The sequence below is a fragment of the Syzygium oleosum genome, unplaced genomic scaffold (assembly GCF_021117445.2).
Source record: "Syzygium oleosum isolate NSW1041296 unplaced genomic scaffold, Sole_v2.1 Sole_v2.10, whole genome shotgun sequence".
Lineage (NCBI taxonomy): Eukaryota > Viridiplantae > Streptophyta > Magnoliopsida > Myrtales > Myrtaceae > Syzygium > Syzygium oleosum.
The window spans coordinates 11,783,552-11,802,874 of record NW_026607494.1 but is presented as its reverse complement, the minus strand read 5'-3'; the positions used below and the strand labels follow the sequence as shown (position 1 = coordinate 11,802,874).

Sequence of the window (19,323 nt, the reverse complement as noted above, 5' to 3'; positions counted from 1 at the left end):
GGTAGTTCCGGGCTTGGCCCAGGGTTAAAGTCCAAAAAAAAATAAAAACGAAAGGGAGAGTTCGCACGTGCGGCCGCTAAATCTGCTTCGTGAGCTCTCTCGACCGATCCAGGCTTCGCTGCTGCCGCTGCTACAAATGTTTCCCGCTAAAACGACTCCCCGATTTCAAATGTCGCTGCGTTTTGCTCTCCTTTTTTCTTACGAGAGAATCCCCCATCCCCCTAATTTTTGTAGGGTTTTTCTTGTTTTAATTTCTTTGGGCTGATTTGTGATGGAAAAGAAAATACTTTGCACATATCTTTTTTTGGACGGAAATTATAGAAGACCTTACACCACATGCAAGGTCATACAAAGCAGATGGGTTGGTTAAATGGCTATATACTTTGTTTGAAACCGACGAATCCCTTATTCAAATCACATCTCTCTTTCAGATTAACCCTGACGGTGACGCCCACTACATTGTAAATGGAACCTCAACCTTGTTCGATATTCCCGGACAAGACTTATTTCGTATATCCAAGAAGATCAGTTGAGTTAAAAGGCCAAGCAAGATTACTCATTTATATGTATATATAATCCGAACAGATTTTCAGTTTCTTTCTTGCATCCATTGCGAAACCCAAGCAACATAACCGCGCTTAGCTACAACAAAACCCAACTATACATATGTTGAATTGAACCTTTGCCAAACTTATGTAAGCTCGACTCGATTTTGATTGCAACCCGTCAGATTTAACACATCTTTTAGACCCAAAACGGTGATAATGTGAGCTCCCTCCCTCCACTCTTTTGATTTGATCAGCTATTAAAAGAACCCAAGAATGGATAAATGTTGGGGGGACGGGGCGAGGGGAGTGGGTATAAGGGGGAAACAAACGAACCGTTATCTAACCAAATGTGGTCATTGACCCTAGATTCCAAGCAACATAATCTGCCCTTCAATGTTATACTCACGTCATTGTTAAGTATAGCAATTTTCATCATCTACTGAAAAGGGAAACTACTAAGGTTTCGAGATTCCATAAAGTGCCAAAGTTTCATTCCGGGAAAAGAAAAAAGGTCGTCTCAACTCAAGCAAGTGGGGAATAAACATGTTGGCAGAGAAAGTGAAAGTCACAGTCCATTCTGTAAAAATGACCTGGAATTTGGAATGACTTGGGATGGCTCCCAAAGCCCACCGTCCAAAAGACTGATTTTTCAGGGTCAGTTTGTTACCGAAGAATCTTTTCCATGAAGATGATGGTGAATACACCAGTTCCTGTAGATGATTCATATCATAAAGCAATACTAGCTCAGACTCGAGTGAATCTAAAATCGTGACATGTTATGAATGAAAAGGCGTTGTTTGGTCTGTCATCTGGATAGATGATCATGGGAGCGTACATTGACACCCACATTATTACCGCTATAGATGGTATTGCCTCACATATCTATAAACTATTCAATAACTTCTAATTATAAACAGTAGGTCCCGGCAATCTTCCCGCATTTGAAAGGTGTCCACCCTTACAAGGATTAGAGCTATAACGATGTTGGGATTTTGGCATCCAAATCCCATAGAATTGAATGAGAAGTGTGTGGATGAAAGTGTCCAACATAGGATAGAAGAGGTGATGGGAGATGGTTTATTTTGAGGAGCCTCTTAAATGGGTTTAGGCCCCAAGGGGTACCCCACTTTTGTGGAAGAGAGAGGACCTACGCCACCGTCTGTTCAGCTCGGCTCCATTCTTTATCAATTTTTTATTTTTTCCGAATAGACACGTTTTGTTAGAAATTAATTAATTTATTTAGTTTTTGGACAAACAAACATGTCTGTTCGTGAGGTTCGGTTCGCCCGAACGAAAACCGTTTCGGTTCGAGTGAGCCTTCGCGACTGTTCACGAACCGAACGGGAACCGCAAGCGAGTCTTCATTACTCGCAACTCTTCATTTTCGCCATTTATATAACCGAACAGTTTAGTTCGGTCGTGTGACCCTTCGTGGCACTTATATTCCCGCGAGACATTTTCCCGACGCACTCTAGACATTTTCATTTTTTCTCATTCTTCATCATTGTCATTTTGTGCGATTATTCTGCGAAGTTACGTTCGAAGATTTCCTTTGAAGAAGTACCGCTTCATAGGAAAGGCGATCCATTCTATCCTAGGAGGCAATTGTTCAACAACCTTTAGGTACCGGTAGAGGGGACAAATTGTCTTAAGGACACAACGTCAATTCGTTGGGCTCGGATCAATCGTCAAATTCGGATCACTCATTTCAGGTTTGTCGAACAACTTTACTTTATTTTGCACATACAAACACACGTATGCTTACAACAGTTTGTGCAAAATGGAAACTCAAAATCTACTTGATGGCTAAACTATAGCGACTTACTGGAAAATTCTTGGGCCGAAAAACAAAGAACAAAACTTAATGGAAGATTCTCCTTGAACATTGCCAAAGCATTCTTGTCATCTCATCTGTTGACATAGTACTGACGGGGTACACCTTTCATTTTCTGGCGAATATCTCTAAAGAGCGCAAATTCAAGATCATCCAGGTGGGCTGTCAACTTCTGCCACTTTCGTATCCAAAGTCATTGTTGGAACAGCATTCACTCAACACATTAAATAGAAACCGTGAGTATCCTCTACCTCCACCTTGATGAGTAACCAGTTAGCTTGTACTTTGGAGGTGAAGCCTTGGCTGCAAGATTAACCATGAAAACATGAACCCTTTTGCAAAGTCCATTTAGCATCATTGATTGAGCTTCCCGCCTCATCAGCAAACCTCGAGTTCAAGATATATGATTAGTTGTCCCTTTTTCTACCTGGCAAGTTGGGATTTAGAGACATCTCTATTTCTTCGAGTGACCTTCCTTTTGTTTCTACTATGAAATAATAAGCAAATATCGCAGATAACAAGGAAACGCCACCGAAGCCACCATAGACTGAATTAACCCCATAAGTCTCAGTAAGTTCAAGGAAGAAGAGACCAACCAAGAAGTTGCAAACCTATCGGAAACCAAAGTTGTGCCATCAGATAAAGCAGGAGAATGAAGGCATGCAAGAATGGTGAATGAAGAATCAGAACTTTAATTATTCCCTTTTCAGGGAAATCACAAGATGCATACCCAATGAACAGAAAAGCTGAATCCCATGATCTTCCCACGCATTCTTGTGCTGCTTAGTTCTGGTATGATGATACCGGTTACAGGCCCAGCACCAATGGCAAAAGCAAATATGTACCTGAGTCAAAGTGGAAGATCCGCTGGCTTCACACATGAATTGCATACAAGACAGTGCCCAACAGGATTTTGACATAAAGGCATTAATATTTCATTGTTGCATTGGAGGAGAACCATATACTTACATAAGGGTCCCTAGAATTGATAGAGAGTGGCTGAGATCTTCATCTAGCGGAAAACTGACAGCATAGACTACCAGAAACATCGCCGCTGCCTGTTTAATGATTTACAAGCCAATGTCAATACACCTGATGCGTCCTAAACTCATTTACATAACTCAGGAGAGTTAAAATGCAAGTATTAGAACAAGTGAAACTTATGTGTTCCTGTACGACAAAAAAAATAAAATCCTATTCCACTCCTTTCTCACCATTCCTATGTAGCTTCCAACTAAAAGTCTTTTTCTCCCCTGCTTGTCCATCATGTACAGTGCACAGAGAGCACCTGTAAAAATTGGGTAAGCATTTTACCACATTAAGAGTTGCATTAACAGGCCCATGAAAAGTAAAAGTAGATATCAGGTTCAAAACCTGCAAAATTCGTCAATCCAACTAACAAACTTGCTAAAGCGCCACTTGTGATACCAACATCTTGGAAAGTCAAGGATGAGAAGTAAAGAACTCCATTTATGCCAGCAAATTGTTGTAGTACGAAAAGGGCACCTCCAATACATGCAACTGCAACCAAAAGATGAGAGCAGTTTCAATGACATAATCATCTGGAATTTCTGCTGCCAACCTTACTTCCCCCCGAATCATATATCCACATCTTGTTTTGCACCTGAGACTGATCGAAAAACTGAAAATTCTCCACATGATCTCGCAAGTTTATGCTCTTAACAACCATAATTCAATAAAAAAGAAAAAAACAAACTTTCACATGTGAGACAAGAATATTGGAAAAGCTCATTAAATATAATGGAAATCACATCTACTAGTTTGAAAAATTCCGTAAGATCGATTTGAACGCAGACAAACACAGAATTCCTACTTAATAACAACCCGTTCATTTCCGGGAGGAGTAACTAATTATGGCTTGGGATTCCCATAATCCTCAAGCCACCTTCTAAGATATGCCAACAATCTGATATTAGGTGTTTTAAATAGTCCTCATGTGCCAAAACAAATAACTGTAAGTTTCACATCACTTTCAGATAACACTACCAATAAAGATATCCAGAGTCGTTTAAATCCAAAAGGCACCTTGACACAACCTCTTAAATGTGGCTCCTCAAGGAGTTCCAACCATTTGCTGTCTACTTCACTTCCATCACTCTTAATAACAGACTGAAATTCTTCAATTGCTTTATCAACCTCAGATGCACCCCATAGATTAGAAATAACTTCTCTAGCATCGCCCACTTTCCCCACCTATGCACATATTTGAATACAAATGTTGTGAGAAAAAAATCAAACATCACACAAATATACGGATCAGAACAAAACCGGCATCTTACTTTGCAAAGCCAACGGGGGCTATCAACAGCAAACTGCATACCAAGTGTAATTATAAAACCAGGGACACTGGCAATATACAGCATTGTCCTCCACCTGAGCATATGAATTTCAGAAGAGTAACATTTATCAGTAACTATCCACTGAGATCAAAACCCCTGTATTATCTTTAAAGATGGATGACAGCAATACGACAGAAGAGGACAAGATGGCTATCTGTTAATTCACCATTTAACATTTTCAATAAATCATTAACGTTTCCAAATATGACTTTTTTCCTCATTCACTGTGCCAAGCCCCTCCTCCCATTTCATGATGCATCAAATGTAACAGAAAGAGAAATGTGAAAACAAGTAAAAAGCTGTGGAATCTATTATGGGTTCGAGATCCAAAAAATCACAAATGCCAATCACATCACCCCACCCCCCCCAAAAAAAAATGAAGAAAAGAAGAAGAAGAAGAAGAACAGATACCAATGCGGATCATCTGCCGATGGAATTCCCAGACACAATGAAGCAATGATTCCAAGGCAGGTACCTATTTGACACATTGTTCCAAGGGAACCCCTATATTTCGTAGGAGCAACCTACAAAACGAGCATTTACTTTCAGGAAAAGAATGATGCTACAACACGACAATGCACAGATTTGATAATATATGGAATGGGAGACTGTTCTTTCATGTGTCGATCAAAATGCACAAGAAAAGGAAATTAGCATTCTCCTAGAAGCTTGACCTGAAAGGCAGCATTGACTCCAGTTAACTAACTCCTTAACACAAAGTTTTCTCACTAAGATGAAGAAAATTGCCATCCAGGTAAATCAAAGTCCAGTCCTCACAGGACAAATAAAATTGCAAGAATACCCGTATAGTGAAACCAGTGGAAACTTTAAGCACATTATGTGCCCTAAAACTCACTGAAAAAATCTTATTATCTGCACTCCACTACAACTCTGACCAATCATTTTACCAGCCAGAACTTCTGAGAATTAACACTGCAAATTTGAGATTGTTTCTAAGCTTAAAATTATGCTTCGGTCACAACTCCTATTAAAAACAAATAAGCAAATTATCTATTCCATTCAATACGAAGGACAAAAAGGTACCTCTGAAATATAAATTGGAACAAGAACAGTATTCACGCCAATACCGAGGCCTACCAAAAATCTCCCCAAAAGTATTTCATCCAATGAGTTGGCATGTGCACTGTAACAAAAGCTGCAGAGTCAGATCCTCACAAATGAATGAAACCCCTTGGTCGGGTTTCCTCTTCCTTCTACTTTTTTTTTATGTATGTGTGCGTTACTTGCGAGGGAGGGGCATCTATGCCTAGTATGATGAGTAATATCATACAAGGTGTCCAACAACACTTCTACTTAAGTTGAGAATCATTTCTGTGAGTGAAGTGGGTCAGAAAACTGGAGGAAGCTTTATCTATGGTTTGCCCAAAAGAATAGTTGATCATTGGCATCTACCAAAACTGCTAACCAGTGGTTATTACATTAAAGAAATGAAGATACGATGCATCACTGTACAACTGGAATGTACACAATCGGCAGCTTGTGGTCAGCATATTTTGGAACAGTCCATGACGAGTAAACGATAACATGATGCAAACATGAGAAACAATGAAAGATTTGAAGCAGCTGTTTATAGAGATATTATTCCTCAACCTCTACCTCCAACTAGAGTACTTTTTGCAATAAAAACAGGTAAAAGTATTAACAACGAGATTCAGTAGTTGCATCATGAAACGACAATATCAAAGTTCCTCTTCAAGAGTGAGTAGATTGAGAAAGCCAGACTGAGCCTCTCTAACACGTTGCCTTACAGTAATAAATTAATAACTGCCGAACCAAATAGTTAATTGAATTTGTCATTGCTGAAATCAATTCTTATGAGATTTCATCTGGTTAACAAAAATACATTACTGTTGGTATTTGCAAAGTTGTTCAACACTGCATAATTTTTTTTTCTGAAAGTGAGAACCAAAGCCTGCCTAACAATGTGAGGCCAGATTATAAGACAGATATGTAACTATTATCTGGTTGAAGGAGTATGCTGAAATTTTTCTCAGCATATCATTTCAGCTGATGGAGCACTCATTTATTGTCATAGCTACAGGAGTACACTAAAGGATTACCTCACGATTGCACCAAGAATGAGTGGTACCGTATCTATTTGGAATGTGCGCCGACAACCGAGCCTATCTACCAGTGAACCACAGCTTATACTTCCGATAAAAGCACCGGCTATAAATATGCTTACTACAAGTCCCTCAAGGATTGAGTTGCCTTCAAAACCAAGCTCCTTTGCGATGGAGACTACGGGTCCATTCATTACGCTGCAGAGAAGACACTGAAACATTGTGAAGATGGAACACCAAATAGATGATCATAACGGTATTAACCATTAAGAAGAGTTCAGCGTACAGATGCTATAATTGCTCGATTGAGGATTCTCTAGACAGCACCTATAACCATTCTCAACATCAAAACTACAAAAAATGTAGGCGTCTCAAATAGTCATTTCATTATTGCTTGTGCTGAAAGACATCATGCATTCCCTATATAATCTCAAAATATCAGCATGATTAGACAACTGTAATTTATATGGACAACCCCGCCAAGCATCCCTCAAAATAACTCACCAACATACTGACAAAGAAATAGCCGCGGGGGGATTCAGTCCTCAAAGATTAAAGTGACCACCTTCCTTTGCACTTACATATAAGGAAGTTCATCGCTTGACTTCAAGTTTCAGCTTTCACAGCTGAATCTCCAAATGAATATAGTTCATTCTCCTCACTGCGTCAACTCCAATTTTAACAGCAAACTGGCTCCCTAATGCCTGATCTTAAGCTGGGGATCAGGCTTTCTATTGAGTAACTAAATTTTCCGCGTGCGATTGCAGTGGAACCATAAATTAGCCTCAGTTGCATATCTGCTCATGTTCCACAAATGCAGTTTGCATTTCAGCAGCAATTTCCATGCATTGTCACAGTAAAGCCAGAGCTTGCTAAAATAAAAACAACAAATTAAACATATATAGCATCACGATGAAAATGAGATGTTAACACTGCCAAGCTTGTCACTAGTAGAACCAGAATAGGCAGGTCTCAGAAAAGTTCTTCTTAAGCCTTTGTTCTCAGTGATGACAGTCAAAATCAAATGAGTATACTAGATTATCAACCCCACAGAATATAAATTTAAACAGAAAGCAACAACAAAACAGACTTTCCAAATGAACCTCTTCCCGCAAATCTGACATTACAAGACTGCTTAAACCATAAGACTTCTGAAGTAATCAACTATGTCCAGTACACAACATGATTTTAGGATCATGTTCCCAAATTCCTTTTGCTCATTGCCTCAGACAAATAAGAGGAAGACAGAACAACAGAGACTCACCCAATGTGGTAACCGAACAGGAAATTGGACATGGAAGCAATCAGCACGTGAGGAAAAGCGGGAAGCCATCCCAAATCGAGGCCTCCGCCGCTATCGCCGCTCGAAGACGGCGAATCCTCACTCCCTGCTTCAGGCGGAACATCTGAACTACTTAACAAAAAAAAAGGAGAAACGGGTAAACAGCAACGTTCACTAGAAGTAGTATATCGAGCACAGGGACCTGGTTCGTTCGTTCTCAACTCCGGCAGTTGCTTGTTCGCCGCCGGAGGCACCTTGAACTGCCTCCGGCGGAGCCGGAGGTCGAGGCTGAAGGAGCGATCGTCGCGGAGACGAGAGGAGCGGATTCTCCGGTGAGGAAGAGACGGAGGCGCGAACGGAACCGCGCGGCCGGAGGGGTGGTTCAGAAGAGTCGCGGCTGCAGCTGCGGCCATCGGAGCGGAGGAGAGAGAGAGAGAGAGAGCGGGAGATTGCCGTAGATGAAACTGCGAGAGCGAAATAGGGACAGGAATCTCGCGATGAAAATGATCATGATCTCTGATCATCGGCGGCTAGCGAACTGCGGAAACGCCGGGGCACTTGCCACGTCGGGTCGGGGGACCCGTTTCCCCGGCCCGGTTGACGAATCCGATCCGGATAGGACCGTACTTTTTAGATTGAGATGACGTCGCATATACTTTTGACACAATGATCGATATGATCAATAATCTCTAGACTTTTAGTATATATTTAATATAATTTTTAAATTATATTAAAATATTTAATATCGTCATTTTATTCTTTCAAGTTCAAAGATAATATTGAATATTTTCATATAATTTATGAATTATATTGAATATGTATAAAAAATTTAGAGACTGCATCGAACAAATTCAAAATTTGAAAATCGCACTGAATAAATTAAAAGTTCGAGGATTATTGGGTCAAAATTTATAGACCATTTGTGCCATTTTCCACTTTTGATTTAACACGACATTACGCGATATAGCAACTGCCTCAATTTCTTTGTTCAGCAACAAAGATTCACTCTCAATTAGCATCATTTTCCTATATCTTACTATGTATGTGTTATATTTACTTTATGGATACTCGAACGAACAAAGACTAAATATTCTATCATCTAACAATACGTTAGATAACAACTGAAAATACGAGAGGTTCCGTAATCATCATGCAAACATTCTAGCAATATCCAGTCAACTAACTTTAGTTGGCGTTCTCGACATGGATATTTGTACCGTCGAAGGAGTTTTGTGAAGGAGATGACTTCCAAGTCGAACTGAAAAATATTTATCACTCAAATGCGAGGCAAAATAAAAAATAATATATTTAACGCGGTGGATAAAGTTAATGGAAATAACATATGAGTTGTTCCTTGACAAAATAAAGAGTGCAATACATCGCCATTCAATTAAAACAAAAAAAAATCATGACAAAAAAATTGAAAAAAAAAAAAAAAAACAGTCAAATCTGTGGAGCGACTTCGGATAAGTGTGGGGCCTGCCTACTTCCCAGATCATCGATAGCTGTCATTTTGACTGGCGAAAGTTTGGGCCCGTGTTAACAATCAATTGCACTCCACGGCCCAATACCAAGTCGGCCCAAAATCGTTGCCGCTTTCCTTTCAACTCTACAGAGAAAAATAGAGCAAAAGCCCAAAAATGTAAAAAAAAAAAAAATTCAAAGAAGGAAAAAAAAAACCTATTTTGAAGAGAACAAGGGTCCCGAGGTACTAGAAAAATTCTTGGATGCACCGAGCGCAGCGTAGTGAGCCGAAAGCACTGCAGCTTCGAGATCCCGCGAGCCCGGGTATGGTGCCCACCCGATCTAACTCCAAGAAGTTCGATTGCAACCGCGCCGATTACACAATAGGTCCATCGTAAGTACGTCGTGTATCGCTTTCACGTATCGATAACAATTATTACCTTGTGATTTCTGTTTCTTTTCTTTGCTTTCCTCCTTAAAATTTCGAGGAGTCCATATAATAATTACTTGCTACAAGAACATGGGCCCTCGCGAGCTCAATTATTACGGCCGATTCTTGTCTGCTGGGAAGAATCTCTATGGGGGGGTACGGAGCATTTGGTCCATGTCCAAAGGGGCTGGCCACTTCAATCGAAAGCAGCTGGTTTCGTGTCTCGCCAAAGTCATTTCGAATTCAAATGCAGCGATGCAAAACTTCGCTTTCAATCACGACAATTGTCTCCCTTCGGAATCTTTACTGTCATATTTTACATATTTTACCCACAAAAGGAAAATAAAATAAAGAAAATAAAATCCAGCAACGCAGATGGAAGATGAAATGGCTTATATTGACAAATTGCCACCAAATCAAAACGCAAATCCGTGTAATTTTCCGAAGAGTCGGTCTAGCATACATACTAAGGCCCCTTTCTTTTATAACGATCCACATTATGCTTTACCGAGATATAAGAGACCCATGATCTCAAAGTATAGTTATGGCTATAAATGAAGGCTTCGCATCGTTTTCCATGATATTATAGTTTTGAGTCATGCTCGAGCGAAATTATGGTCGGTTTTTGACTATCAAACGCGGGGAGACTTCACGAATTCAAACGTACCAACACGACCGCGTTGACGGGCTCTTATCTTTACAGGTGAATTGTGTAGTCGAGACCGAACGTGGGAAAATAGTAATGCTTCGAAGCAAAGCAGTGGCCGTGCTCATCGCCCACCCTCTTCACCCAAAAAAGAAAATCGCAGAACGCGAACTTCACCCCGTTCCTATGCCCATGGAGCGGATGGGACTTCGCATGTGAAAAGACAACGGTAATTGGACCGGAGGAAAAGAAACGGTTCGAATCGGTCCGTGTACTCTTTTACTCGGCTCAGAGATTCCACAGTCGAACCGGAGTGTCGGCCAGGAAACACGCCAGCTCCACCGCAACTTCGGGGTCGAGCATTGTCGAGGGAAAAAAAACCAATCGCGTCGACACGTCAGCCCCATTTCGGGCCTGGCTCATGATCTGCCCCCCCCCGCAGATCGAAGTTTAGGTGAGGGTCTCACGAGCGCGGGAAGCGTGCTCGGACACGTGGAAGTACCAGGTGGCACCGACAGAATTGCCTCGCGCCCACAACCGCTCGAGCTCCAGGACACTCTGCGCTGCGCCGCGCCGCACCGCACCGGCGTGATTTGAGCCTGCTTTTGCTTCAAGAGGAGATTTGAGCACTTGAACGATGATGATGGCCCCCCCCGCAGCGGCGACTCACCGTACACGTAAGCAGAGTTGCAATGCTTAACTACCCGTGATGGATTGGCCAGTTTGATCAACAACGGAAGTCAGATTATTTACACCCAGTCAATTTTCATTTCGTCGGACCAAAAAAATAAAGTTTCATTTCGAGTGAGATCATCGCTCCGTCCGTCACCGTATGGTGGGTGAAGTTACTTTATTTCCGGGATTTTATAAGGAGGACATTCTTTGCGTAGATCTGAATTGACCGGGATCAAGTCGATCTCCACAAGAAAAAATTCCCTGTATTAAGTACATCTTTATGAAGGATAAAACGGGCCATATTCCGAATACTAATCAGACTTAAAAAGCCTGTGTATAAGCAGCGGGAATTCTTCTATCTGATTTGTTTGATAGAAACTTTGATATCCCCGAATTGACTCGTTCGAGTCATCGTCCGTTTTGATCGGTCCTATACCGAACCTTACCGTTTTGTTCGTTGGCATATAGGTAGGTACTTTCACCCATCCTAATAATGCTCTGGCTAGAGCATGGTTAATTTTGGAATTCCAAAGCAAAGTATGTTGTTACGTCAAAAAGGCGTCTTTGTAAGTTAATTTTAATTTTCACATAGATATCTCATGCACGCTTTCCCTATGCAATTTTATTCATTCCTGTCCCTTCGTCATCCTAAAAGTTTGCCCGAAGCCGCTCCTTGTCTGAGTCTTCTAGCTTCCGCTCCGGCGACCACTCCTGACCCTCATCGGACCGGGTCTTGCGGAAACACCACAACAAGTTGTCGTAGTCGACAATGCACGATTTTTCCTTATTTGGTGTGCAATGCGATTTATTCATGTTTTATTCGCCATCCTAAAAGCTTGCCCAGAATCGCTCTTTGTCTGAGCCCTTTGATCCCAACGATCATTCCTTGCTCTCGTCGGACTGGGTGGTTACGGAAATGCAGCTACAAGTTGTCGTAGCCTACAACAAGGCAATGACGAGACCAAGCGTTTATCACGGCCGAACTTGATGGACGGCCGATTTCTTACCGGAGTCAACGGTCGGAGCCCTCCAAAACTCCACCCGTTCTTCCTTCTCAACGACCGTTACGGGCCCACTCAAATGTCCTCATTCCGCACCAAAACAAGACAAACGGCAATAAAGAAACATCCCCAGAATTTACGCTCCGCAAAGGGCAGAGAGTGAAACGGGCAAAATGCAAGAAAAAAAAAAAGGGGGGAAAAAATCAGCACATGATCAACTGTGACTGTTCACTGTTCTGTCTCTCTAAAGCTCTCGTTTTGATTTCAAAGCCATACGTTTTCAAACAACCCAACAAAGAGAGAGAGAGAGAGAGAGCTAACAACCTCGTTCGCTCTCTCTCCCACTTTCCCTTTACTCTTCCCCCTTCTCTCTCCCTGCGTCAGAGAGAGAGAAGAGAAGGGCAATGGAAGCTCACCGACATCCGCAACAATGTCGGCATTGCGTCCACCATCTCCTCCTCCTCCTCATCCTCTGCGCCTCCGCGTCCGGCGCCTTCGACTACTCCGACGCCCTCGCCAAGAGCCTCCTCTACTTCGAGTCCCAGCGCTCCGGCCGCCTCCCCCACGGCCAGCGGGTCGCGTGGCGCGACCACTCCGGCCTCACCGACGGCCTCGAGCAAGGAGTGAGTGGCACCCTCTCTCCCGACCCCCGCGTCGTAATGCCGCGAGCCCGCAGCGTTAAACCCCGAGTTCCGGGTCCAATGCGTTTGCGTTTTTTCGCCTGGTTCCTTTTTTCGCAGGTGGACCTGGTGGGAGGGTACTACGACGCCGGCGACCACGTGAAGTTCGGGCTCCCGATGGCGTTCACGGTGACGATGCTGTCGTGGAGCGTCGTCGAGTACCGCGACGAGATCGACGCCGCCGGCGAGCTGGAGCACGCGATGGAAGCGATCAAGTGGGGCACGGACTATTTCGTCAAGGCGCACACGAGCCCCAACGTCCTATGGGCCGAGGTCAGTCAACTGAAATCACTAATTAATTCTAATCAATATTTGGCTATTAATTAATTAATCAGGGGGAATGTTTTGGGGGGTCAAAATGCTTTAAAAATTCGATGTCAACTTAATCAATTTCGAGCGTACTTGTCGTGTTTGGTACGATTACGCAGGTAGGGGACGGGGATACGGACCATTACTGTTGGCAGCGGCCGGAGGACATGACGACGTCCCGGCAAGCGTACAGGGTGGACGAGAGCAGCCCCGGGTCGGATCTCGCCGGGGAGACGGCGGCGGCGATGGCGGCGGCGTCCATCGTGTTCCGGAGGTCAAACCCGCATTACGCCCACCTCCTGCTGCACCACGCCCAACAGGTAGAATAGCAAAATTTTTTTTGGCAAAAGTTAATGTTTAGTCCCCCACGCAATTGGCGCGTCCCTCGGTTTAACAATTGATTGGCAGCGAAGCGCGCATTCATAGGCGGCAGAAGTCTAGGTATGGTGGTCGTCTCATGATGCGTCTAATGTCAAAGATTGTCGGTACGAAGCTCACTGCATGAAACTAGTGCCCGTCGCATTCGAATGATGTCGTGCTGATTTCGCTTTGACCGAGCTGCACATAAATGGTCTCAAGTTAGGCGGATGACTTAGATACTCAATGATGTTGTCCTTTTTACTTTCCAATCTATCTTTGGGGCCATGCAAGACCGACGGTCCAAATAATTTTCATATGAGACGACTTTAGCCCGAGATCCGAAATTATAACCCTCGGCTCGATGTCGAATTAGACTCGATGGTGATTTCGGGTTTTACGTTCGTTTGGGCAGCTGTTCGAGTTCGGGGACAGGTACAGAGGGAAGTACGATGGGAGCGTCGGGGTGGTGAAGAGCTACTACGCGTCGGTGAGCGGGTACAAGGATGAGCTGTTGTGGGCTGCGCTGTGGCTGCACAGGGCCACCGACGGGGAGGATTATCTCAAGTACGCGACCGACAAGGCGGGGTGCTTCGGTGGGATCGGCTGGGCCATGTCCGAGTTCAGCTGGGACGTCAAGTATGCCGGTCTCCAATTACTCGCTTCCCAGGTAAAAGGACTCCCTCAAACTTTTGCTTGGCCCCTTCTTCTTTCCCGTCACTTTCGCCTAAACGCAAAGAGAGAGCGAAAGGAGCATAAATTGACAAAGGCAGAGCTTGATTTCCCCGTAATTAAAAGAGGTACTTGAGCTTTAAATGGAGATGGGTTTGGTCCCTGTCACATTGTGGGTTCATGCACTGGTGAGCCAGTAGATATGTTGGAAAGTTCGAAAGTAATTGAAACTTTTAAACTATATAATTATTGACGGATGAATTCACGTGCTCTTTTTTTTTTTTTTAAGGAAAATGACACCGATGGTCTTTGAACTTTGATCGGATAAGCAAGCAATGTTATCCCTAAATTTTTAATTTGTTCAATATGGTCTCTGAACTTTGGATACGTGCTCAAACTAATCCTTGAACTATATGAAAATATTCAATAGTGTCCTTCAACTTAAATAAATGGAATGATAACATTGGATATTTTCATATAATCTAGGGACTAGTTTGAATATTTACCAAAAATTCAAGACCACATTGAATAGATTAAAAGTTCAGGGATGACATTACACATTGGGCTAAAATTCAGAGATCATATTGAACAAATTAAAAGTTTAGGGACCACATTGCATATTAGATCGAAGTTCAGAGACCATTTGTGTCATTATTTCTTTTTTTAATAATTTTTTAAAATTTGAATAAAAAATTCTAAAAAAATTGTCACCTCTAAACTTTTTGATATTCTTTCCATTATGTGAAACTCCAATTCAAACTAATAAATTTGGCCCCACGCACTATTCTAGTTTTAGCAATCGAATCGGGATACAACTCGCGCTAGGATTTTTATCAATCAATTGTCGCAAGCGGGTCGGGGCCGACAAAAAGAAAGAAAAAAACAATTCGCCCGGGTAATATATAGTGAGTGAGTGCACATTTCTATAAGAGCTTTGATTTGAAATTCTTTCCCCCTAGCAAATCTTCTTAGGATCATGCTTTTCCCCGTGCTTTCAAAGACGAAATCATGCACCGCTAGTGCTCCAAAGCAGCTTTCGCTTTTCCGAAAGCTTTTCCTAGATGGAGTGAAGCCCTAGTTAAGGCATAAATCAGGGACGGGGGAGGCTTTGCTCATAAAGGAAGAGGAACAGATGTCTATTCTCATCTCTCTTCTGTTCGGAGCATAAGATCACGTGCCCCGGAGTGGGCCAATTTGCCATTACGGAGTGAAGCTCATGTCGTCCACTGAGCAAAATCGCAAAGATTCACGGTACACGAGAAGCTGTCGAGCTTCGCGAGTCATTAAATCGAGCGAGCTGAAAATCATGGCTCGTCTGATTGGTCTGTCGGGGGGGTTTCTGAGTGGGACTCGACCTGTGCGAGTTTCTGCGAGCGAGGTGTGTGCGACTGACCCACTCGCCAAACCGCTCACGTTTCTCTCATTTATTGAGTCGGTCCACGTGTATTCTTGCCACGATACTGTGTCGTGGAGATGCAATGTGAAAAGGAAGTGAAAAAGATTGCTTAGCCCGCAAAAGGACGTCGTAGGAGAAAGACAGCGGCGCTTTCATCTCCGTTAATCCTGGGAAATTTGCGGGCTTAGATGTTGTCGAGTGATAGGAGAAGACAACTTTTTCGTGTCGTGTTCAATGAGGACGACTAGGCTAGCGCATGGCGGGACTGGGTCGAAACGACATTATTTGCTTTGAATAATTGGGCTCGCCATTATTTTTTGGTTCGGAAGCTTCGGACTTCGGCTGGCTTCATAATGCATGAGAAGAGCAAAGCGAAGGCGCCAGTTGAATGCATCTCTTATTAGCATCTCCAATTTGCAATTGGGTAGTCCGAGGCTAGCTAGTCTCCTTTTGCGGGCATCCGGGCGATTCCGAGGGATCGAGGGCATTAGCATCGCCTACATGCAGGGAATGTCTTGTATCGACCGAGATCCGTTGGATGATGCGGGTCCTTGTCGAACTCACTAGACGAGTGATCGAGATTCATCCGTTATTCAGATCTAGATATGAATTTTCGTAAGTATAAGGCGCATATTGTGTGCACGGTAGTCTTGGTGATCCGACCTATCACATTGGTGTAGCTGGTCAGCCAATACTTGCTATTTTGGACCTGCGGCTATTTAAGGCTGGAGGTCCTCCATATCCCATCTAGGATCTTGAATAGGCTGCTTTCTACTGCATGGATCACATGGAATCACGTGCCGGAACCACAATCATGCATGCAGATAATACATTCATTTTGATTCGAACTCTTTGCGTTATTGCAGCTCCTAATGGAAGGCAAACACAAGGACCGAGCTCACATTCTCGAGCGGTACCGCTCGAAAGCCGAGCACTACCTCTGCTCGTGCCTCGACAAGAACAACGGCTCGAACGTCGAGCGGACCCCGGCGGGTTTGCTCTACGTCCGGCAGTGGAACAACATGCAGTACGTCTCGTCCGCCGCGTTCCTCCTCACGGTTTACTCGGACATCCTCAGCGGCGCGAACCGAAAGCTCCACTGCCCTCAAGGGACCCTCGCTCCCGAGGAGATCCTCAGTTTCGCCAAGGCCCAGGTCGACTACATCTTGGGCTCGAACCCGCTCAACATGAGCTACCTGGTGGGCTTTGGCCCGAAGTACCCGACAAGGGTCCACCACAGAGGGGCCTCGATCGTGTCCTATAGGGAGAGCAAGGGGTTCATCGGGTGCACCCAGGGGTACGACAACTGGTACAGCAGCCCCGGCCCGAACCCAAACGTGCTCGTCGGGGCACTCGTCGGAGGGCCCGATTGCCAGGACAATTTCAGGGACGAGAGGGGGAACTACATGCAGACCGAGGCGTGCACTTACAATACCGCCCCGCTGGTTGGAGTTTTCGCAAGGCTGTTGAGATTGCAGGAACGAGAGGCCGATCCAAGTGGGAAAGTATCTCTGCTTGCTTCATATAAGAAGAAGTGATACATATAGCTTCTGAAGAATTAAGAGAGTATCTGGTTTCTCTGCAGTGCTCTGTTCTTTTTGTGTGGCTCGGGACGAAGGTCTTCAAGCCCGTCAAGCCCATATAGTAATCAGCCTGGGCTTAAATGTCAAAGGGTCTTCTTTTGCTTTTGAACCAAAATCTTGAAAGTCAAGCATGCATGCATGCATGCATACGGACTAGGCCTCATCTTATACAAGGGGATCGGTTCTAGGGTGGATCCGAACCGACCGTGTGAGCCACGATTTCAGGCGGGTTTCCAATTCTACTCAGGAACTGACTTTGGGGTAACCATCCAAATTTTTGTAATAATAAAGAGTTGCACCAATTCGATACAAAACATTCCTTGGTCACATTGAAGACTATGCTTCCAATCTTGATGCTTGCAAAAGTATTTTTTTTTTTTCCCTTCAAGGGCATTTAAAATGGGTTCAACTCAGTTCCAGCCTTGAAACTGGGAACCAGACCGGTTCTGTTTAGAACAAAACTTGCAACCGAATCGATTTGGTTGGTTCCATTCAGTTTCCGGGTTGAAACGAAGTTGGTGCTCACAATTTATACAGTGTAGTAAATTTTTCATTTGCCAATAACTCAAAATGTCACTTTCTTATTCTAGAAAGAAAAGCCTGCCACTTTCAAATTATTCTTTGCATTATCTCCCACATTTTTTTTGACTAGAATAATCTGCAGAAAACGAGACAATATATTTTCGCATCACATGAATTTACCACTTAAAGAGCACCTTCCTTTCCGAATATCATGTATGTAGTAATAAGTACACTAGAAGTGCTATAATTTATGTACGACGCTCACTTGAGTGCCATTATTTTTTTTCGCTAACTTAAGTGCCACAAAATTTAAAAATTGATTAATTAAGTGCCATTAGCGATTTGCCTAGTTGGAAAATCCAACATGGCATTAATTTATAATATATCATTTGACGTGGCGTGTCGGCAAACTGAAGTCAGCAATGTAGAAGGTAAACGACGTTTGCTTACTCATCTAATTGAAGAACCCTAGCCTTACTTCAAAAAAAAAATGGGGGCAAAATTCAATTTTGATCTTCGAGAACCCTGACTGAACCCAAACCCTAATTCTTGGGCAAATCATCTCATCAAATCCGCAACGGGGAGCAGAAACAGGAGAATCAGCTCACGATTTTATCAACAAAGCCAAGATGAAAGCCAATATTTTTGCTATTATGAGCTGCGAAGTCCAACAAGAACAACTTGGACGAGAAGGGTTCAAGCCGCCGGCGAAAGAGAATGATGCACAGAGCGAGCAAGAGCTCACTTAACAGACAGAGAGTGAATGTGTGAGTAGAGGAGAAGACAAAGCCCTAATAGAAAGAGAGAGCGCTCAATTTTCTTTGTCCTACGATTTTTCGGAGACGGAGCATTGAGAGAGAGAGGGAAAGAGAGAGGAAAAACCGCGGTCGTTTGAGATGAGGGAAACATTGAAGACATTGTCGTTTATGTGGGGGAAGCATTTAGAGAGAGAGAGAAACGACGACGTTTATTTGTACTACCGCATGTTGGACTTTAATTAATTTTTAAAAATTCCATATTAGAATGGAAAATTAAGTAAAATCCACGTATGACGATTTATCGAAAATAGCACTCAAGTGAACGATTTTACACCGATGTGACACTTAAATTAGCAAACAAAAAGTAACGACGCTCAAGTGAGCACCGTATACGAATCATGACACTTCCAGTATTCTTATTCCCATGTGTACTAGAATTAGTTAGAATAAGTACTTTCTTTAGTCAACAAAAATCCAAAACATATGGTTCAATAAAGAAACCCTAGGTAAACTCATAATAGTTCTCTCTAGCGAATTGACATATAACCGAGAATCCTCTTCTGACACACAAAAAAGAAAAATACTGAGAATCCTCCTTTTCACGAAAGTGATTATCTTTTCCCCAAATGGAGTATAAAGTTTCCGATTCTTTCCTCATGACATCAATACTATTCAAAGCCTTGCTTAGGGAGAATTACCAAAAAAATCTTAAATAATATTAT

The 19,323-nt window shown here is 43.0% G+C and overlaps 2 protein-coding genes across 5 annotated transcripts; one reads left to right on the top strand and one right to left on the bottom strand.

Moving 5' to 3' along the window:
• Positions 1–2,398: 2,398 nt before the first annotated feature.
• Positions 2,399–8,585, bottom strand: LOC115680018 (probable plastidic glucose transporter 1). Of its 4 annotated transcripts, none has more exons than XM_056315492.1 (13): positions 8,311–8,584; positions 8,091–8,214; positions 6,824–7,024; positions 5,787–5,886; positions 5,154–5,266; positions 4,683–4,776; positions 4,440–4,596; positions 3,757–3,903; positions 3,597–3,670; positions 3,352–3,440; positions 3,113–3,227; positions 2,810–2,993; positions 2,399–2,685 (listed from the first exon to the last, which is right to left on the bottom strand). In XM_056315492.1, the coding sequence occupies exons 1-13, from the start codon at positions 8,519–8,521 to the stop codon at positions 2,630–2,632; spliced, it is 1,665 nt and encodes a 554-aa protein (XP_056171467.1). In that variant the 5' UTR covers positions 8,522–8,584; the 3' UTR covers positions 2,399–2,629. The 4 variants fall into 4 exon arrangements, 3 of the variants coding, with proteins under 3 accessions (XP_056171467.1, XP_056171468.1, XP_030459629.1); XM_056315493.1 differs by lacking the exon at positions 8,311–8,584 and adding an exon at positions 7,408–7,623; XM_030603769.2 differs by having other exon boundaries at positions 2,399–2,993; positions 8,311–8,583.
• Positions 8,586–12,615: 4,030 nt separating this feature from the next.
• LOC115680036 (endoglucanase 11) lies at positions 12,616–17,671 on the top strand. Its single transcript, XM_056315030.1, has 5 exons — positions 12,616–12,947; positions 13,065–13,277; positions 13,433–13,633; positions 14,086–14,340; positions 16,605–17,671. The coding sequence occupies exons 1-5, from the start codon at positions 12,729–12,731 to the stop codon at positions 17,274–17,276; spliced, it is 1,560 nt and encodes a 519-aa protein (XP_056171005.1). The 5' UTR covers positions 12,616–12,728; the 3' UTR covers positions 17,277–17,671.
• Positions 17,672–19,323: the final 1,652 nt, after the last annotated feature.